The sequence below is a fragment of the Gobio gobio genome, assembly GCF_949357685.1.
Source record: "Gobio gobio genome assembly, chromosome: 2".
In the NCBI taxonomy this organism is placed as follows: Eukaryota; Metazoa; Chordata; class Actinopteri; order Cypriniformes; family Gobionidae; genus Gobio; species Gobio gobio.
In genome coordinates, this window is record NC_137098.1 from 46,865,340 (window position 1) to 46,871,339 (window position 6,000).

The 6,000-nt window shown below is 41.0% G+C and overlaps 1 protein-coding gene across 1 annotated transcript in view; it reads left to right on the forward strand.

The window, feature by feature from the left end:
* The window catches only part of kif18a (kinesin family member 18A), a 40,071-nt gene extending 34,394 nt beyond the window's left edge, over positions 1 to 5,677 (forward strand). Inside the window, exons 14-18 of the mRNA XM_079811074.1 lie at positions 267 to 326; positions 3,716 to 4,061; positions 4,168 to 4,260; positions 4,358 to 4,461; positions 5,144 to 5,677. Of these exons, the coding sequence (XP_079667200.1) occupies positions 267 to 326; positions 3,716 to 4,061; positions 4,168 to 4,260; positions 4,358 to 4,461; positions 5,144 to 5,283 (743 nt within the window). The 3' untranslated portion in view covers positions 5,284 to 5,677. The remainder of the gene's footprint in view (positions 1 to 266; positions 327 to 3,715; positions 4,062 to 4,167; positions 4,261 to 4,357; positions 4,462 to 5,143) is intronic.
* The last annotated feature ends 323 nt before the right edge of the window (positions 5,678 to 6,000 follow it).

Consider the following 6,000-nt stretch of genomic DNA (forward strand, 5'->3'; position numbering starts at 1 on the left):
TAATCGAAAAGATAATGTCAGCAGACTTCCTGTTTCCAAGATGAGCCATCTCATTTGTGTCGTACAGCCACCCCATAGTGATCTCATTTTATGTCTGCCTTGTGATTTACTGTTTTCCGTGTCAGTGTAATGCGATCTGCATTGAGTAAACGTTGACAGATGTATGTGTCTTGATTTAAGACGTGTTTAGTTCCTGTGTGATGTATGCGCTGGATTGAATAGAAGGGACCAGCGCAAATGAATAACAATGCGTTCTCTTCTCTCAGGCTCAGAGAAACACGCACGCCGAATCTCACAGCGTCTCAGACCAACACACCCATCTAAAGGTAAACTCATCTCTGTCTCCCCCATTTTTCCCATGGTCTGCTTCAACATACTCTGCTCAAGTCATCAATCCAGCTGCCTGAATCTATCACATTGCTGCGTTTCAACTATTTTTAAGGCTTTGTTTAAAATAGTCCCCTTTTAATACGTTGATTTTCCATGTAAGCATTAAAAATAAAATAGTGCTTTAAAAATAGCCAAATCATATCTGTGTCTTAAAAAACATTTTACAATGTTTATCACAAATTACAATGATAAATATACAAATTTATTTTAGCTTGCTTTATTTAAAGTTGCTCGACATTCTCCATACTGACCGAATTAAATAAAAACAAAAAAAAACCAAGCTTTTACAGGATGGAGGAAATTGAGGGGTTGGGAGAAAGGGGAAAAGGAAGAGAGGAAAGCTTTGGGAAATAGGAGTGGTGAGTTATTGCTCAGTAAATGGAGAGTAATGATATTTGCTGCAGAACAGGTGTTCCTCATTTGATTGAGACACGCTGTGGGAAATACACACATTTCAGGAAAATACAGAGACCTGCAAGAAAGAAAAAGAGGGAAGTGGGGGGAAACAGACGGATACTGTTGAGAATTATGTTTGGAAAAAATGTTGTAAACTTCTGCATTGATAGTATTGGGAATATTTTGCATTGTCTAACATCGTATTTATTAAAACAAATTTCCCATGTCTATAATTCTTCATTTTTGACAAGGAGATTGGGGTGTTTCTGTTGTTTATTTTTGACTTTTCCCCTCGTCCAATGGATGTTTAAATTTTGAATGATTAATTTTAAACACCATATGGGGTTTGACCAGGTCAGGACAGTATACAAGTTCATTTTCAGTGGAAGGAAATGGAGCTTTTTGAAAATGAATAATGATTTGTTTGCTGCCTCAAATAAAACGTAAAATATGATGCACATTTCACGAAAAAATGGTGTGCAGGTTTTTATCAGCCCGCTGGGGGGAAAACTCATTTACAAGTTCCCAGTCTGCTCCACACTGAGCTATTCCGAGGACGAACTAGTCGCTGGCTCTGCAAGGTTTCATTTTAGGCAAATAAATGCAATATTCATAACCCCTACATTCCTTTATTGTTGAAATAAAGTGTTTACTCGTTTTAGACCGATTTTAGTTTAGACTACGTGTCCTACACATTAATTTTTGTGTAACTGTTTTATCCTATTTTTGTGAATGTGATGCAGCGTTTTCAGATTGGCATCTAAATAAATGTGCTTCCGTTTTAAAAAGAGATGCTTATTTTCAAGGTTCACACTGTTGAACAAGTTCTGCTGGCATTCATGCAGCAGGAAATAAAAGCTGGGTTCAGTTCATCTTGCTCTGCGTTCCCTGCAGAAAGACAATAGAGATGGAGCCCTGTCTGCAGGAACTGAAAGAGACACAGAGATTCAAAGAGAGGGTTATGAATGAACCTCCGCCCCACCCCCACCATCGACGTGCTTCATGACGATACCGTCTCTGCACTCGTGCTCAAGTGCTCGGTGGAGAGAGGGAGCGAGAGCGTGATAGGGTGGAAAATAGTGATGGAATAGAGGACAGAAGCAGGAGGGGTCACGTGTCAACGCGCACGAGACTGCCGCTCCTGCCTCTCCGACTTAAGTCTGCAGTCTGTTTCTTTCCGTTCTCCTTCCTCTCTTCACTCTTTTCTTTCATGTTTCTGTATGTTTTTATCGGTGTGCTCTTTATTTATTTTTTAATCAATCAGTCTTTCCATCTCCATTGTCTGTCTCTCCTCCTCACCTCGCCATCTACGTCTAGCCTCTTTCAGTAGCGCCGACCCTCCGCCCTTCTGAATTTCATTCATAAAATCATTGCTCGGTGCAGGGAGGGGGGGAGCTATTACATATAGTATGAAACGCGCCTGGATTGGGCGAGGACGATTCTGCAATAAAAAGCGAGCAAGCAATGAGAGAGCGAGTGCTAGGCGACCCTAATCCGCAGTGGCTTCCTCCAGAAATAGCGCTTCATGCATGTTTTAATCCCACCAGCCAAAAATACGCCACCCAGAGCACTCTGCCACCAATTACTGATCGCACCTATTCCTCTGCCTCCGCTCTGGGCCATACATCACTGTCTGCCGCCCATCCTCTCTCTCTCTCCCATCCTTTTTTTCCCCCCTATGCTTTGTCACCTGATCAGCCCGTGCCTCTCAAATGAAGTTATATCGCTTGTGCGTTATAGCTGCTGGCTTTGTGAGGCAGTCAAAGCAAAGTGCATTCGGTAAGAGTTTCGGAAGAGGCGTTTTTTTTTTTTTTAGTTCTCAAACTTTCTTTTGCTAAAAAAGTGAGCATAGTTAGTCATTAACAGGATGTCAGGTCCTCTCCCATGCAATCCAGATTTCTGAGAATCAGCACTGACTCAGAGAGAAGGAGAGATGGCTGTGTGTCAACAGTTTAACCAGCAGGAGCTCAGAAGCATTGCGATTGGTCAAGAACGCTTAAGATGCAGCCGCAGTGTCTTTCTCTCCCTCGCTTTTCTGCATCGTGTGAGTCAGTGTGCGGCCAGACTGCGACGTGCTCCGGCATACTCCACCACTCAATATCCAACGTCAGACCCCTCCAACAGCTTCCTGGAGCCTCCCTTGCCTTCCCCACCCACATACACCCACCGGAACACACATACACATACTGTCTGTCTTGACTGACTAAAAGAACCTGCTCTTTAACCACATACCCCTCTTAATGTGTTAAGATGATAATTTATCACTGTACGAGTAAATAATGTTTGTGTATTTGTATCAGTGATGTAAACTTATTTTGTGTGTGAGCAGGAATGCGCCTCATGAATCCGATGACTATAAACCAGTTACTTGTGTTGGTCAGGATTCATTTAAACATTATTGGCCCCAACACGTTTTACCCCACCACTTTATGAAAAAATTTGGCAGGTGCATTTAATGCAAAGGAAACGGCTCAGAGCGCAAGTTTTTGTTTCGTTACCGTTGTTCTCCTTTAAACTTTCAGATTAATTCAAATTCTGCCTGTTTATCTCAGTTTTTCTGTATTCAACTGTATATCTGTCTATCTCTCGCTATCTATCCATCTGTCTGCCTATATCTATCCAACTATGTCCGTCTCCCTCCCTCCCTCTTCAATTTTCTTTACACTTTTTTTGTTCTAAAAGTCTAAAAACATGTCAACAAAATCCAAGGACTGACATTGGCAAATGTTGGAGTGAAGTTATTGTCAAATCAAATAAGTTTGAGAAAAATAATTCCCTCAAATCACTGTGTAACTTGTTTGTTTTGAAATAAGCAACTCTGTATTCTTTTAGGGTTGACTTGAAAATGATCAGTATATCACGTAGCCTTTTCCATTTGGGGATGTCCTCTGATAAAGCTGGTGAATTTGGTGCTTCCTTTCTCTTTTAGGCTGTGGCCCTCAGGACACTGAGGCTGAATGTCCTCTTAAAAAACCAATTAGGAGGAAGCTTTCTGTGTCTTCTGAAAACCCAGTTGAGGATGGGCCCATTCCTGTGCTTTCCCATTACCCTCCTGCCCTTCAGGAGGTCTTAAGACAGGAGGGTATGTTACCGCTGCAGTACACTCCTGAGGGGCAACCGCCCGCCTCCAGAACCTTTGATCCAAACTCCACTTTCGACATCGGTTACGAGAACCCTTCGGGCTGTAATGCCACAGTCATCTTATCACCCGAGCCCCCTGGCCTCACAACACTCCAGGCACTACATGCCAACAACAGGAATGAGCCAGCTAAAAGGTACCACATACTGTCGTGTGCATGGTTTAATAATGCGGATGTTGAAGTGAACTAGGTTGTTCTGTTTCGGCTTCCGTAAATACGTTTCTCTCCAATTGATTCCTAGGTTGGAGATCCCATCGCTATTAGACCTTCGAAGATCCAAACCGTCCTACATGGCCATGACTTCAGCTGCTACGGGCAAGCGCAAGTTGAACTGGTGCGTGTTTATTGTGGGACCATTTAAAATCATGCCTCGTTGACATTTTACACTCTTGGCGTTTTCCAAAATCTTACTTTGTGTCTATTTGTACCAGTTCCAGCATTGGAAAAGAAGACTGTTCTCAGGCCGCAGAACCCAAGCGAATAAAGAGAGATCCCTGCGAGCCGTCTAAACCACTAAGAATCCGACGTTTTGGAAGTTAGTATGCTATTCTCATTGCAGAAAAATTGTTAAAAATTAATAGTTATCCTCTATGGGCTCTCCATTTGTATCTTGGAAGTAGAACATAAGTGTCTCTTATATTCCATTTATGAAGTCCTCACATAATCCATTATGTTTGGTAAAGTATTGTAATAGCGTAATGGGTGGGCCGGCTGACAGCTGTGAAAGAATGTCAGGCGCACAGCCAGAAGCGCACAATCTCCTCCTCCCACTCCCAATGGCTCTCGCGCTTTCTTTCTCCTTAGTAATACAATGCCACGATTTGGCTGAATTTACCCGTTTCATAAAGTAATAAGCCACTAGAGGCCATCCATTACAGTGAATTTTCTTTTTTTTGTTTGTGGGGTGCTGCTTCTATAAAATAAATGACCAAAGCAATATAAGGTACCAATGTTTACAAAAAAATAATAATAATAATAATCATCATCATCATATTAATAACATATGCTACTGTTCCGAAGTTTGGAGTCGGTGAGATTTTTTAAAAATGTTTTTGAAAGAAGTCTCTTATGCTCACCAAGGCTGTAAATATATACTATTTAATTGAATCAAAATTACAGTAAAATATAATGTGAAATATTATTACTATTTAAAATAGCCGTCTTCCCCTTCTTGTAATAATCTTTATACCCCCTCTGTTCTCTTTCACTGCATCTAGCATCTTCGGAGAATGGGCCAAGCCGAAAAGTAGTACGGAGTGTATCTGAGGGAAACCTCCATCAGCTTGTCCAGCGGAAGCCCAAGTTGAGCTCAATGGGGCCCGCCGCACTCTTTAAAAAAGTCACCAAGAGGATGTGAGAGGTTTCCACTTGCTATTAAAGGCACCACTCTCTCATACACTGGCCTCACAGACTTTCCTCTCATTAGAGTTGATGTACAAAAGATGTAAAAAAGGAATGTGGTTTTTCGTTGGAGTTGGAGGAGCAGGTATTTGGGCTTAATTATTTCTAGGAAACTGGATTTTTTTTTTCCATGTTTTTAAAGTATGTATGTGCATAGAAAACTTGTCCAGCCTAATATGAAGCACACATTAAAGTATTAATTGATGTTCGGGTCTTATTAAGCAACTTGTTTTTTTATTATTGCCACTGAATTACTTTTTTCTCCCCATTTTAATAAAAAAATAATTAGAGAGCCACTTTCAGGTCAGCTGGGTTTCTGTTTTATGGTTTATTAAAAAGAAATCATTGAGAAATATTGACCATGTATTTGATTCAATTCAACTGAACTTTAAATGTTTTTTTAAAATAATATATTGATTGAAAATTCAGGAGTAATGCACAATATTTGGAATCTCACTAAATTAGCCAATCTTTTGGTCTCTTGATTACACTATTTGCTTTGCATCCTCACCTCCAAATGTCTTAAACTGCTGTTCAGTCGTCTTGTTTCTTGCTGATTTGTATGCTTTGTAGTGTGTTCAGAGCTTCTGGGTTCAGCCCACATAAGACATAAAGGGAGTCCGATGGTTTGAGGTCCGTTTCCTGCATGCCGTCTGTCAGAACCAAAAGAAAA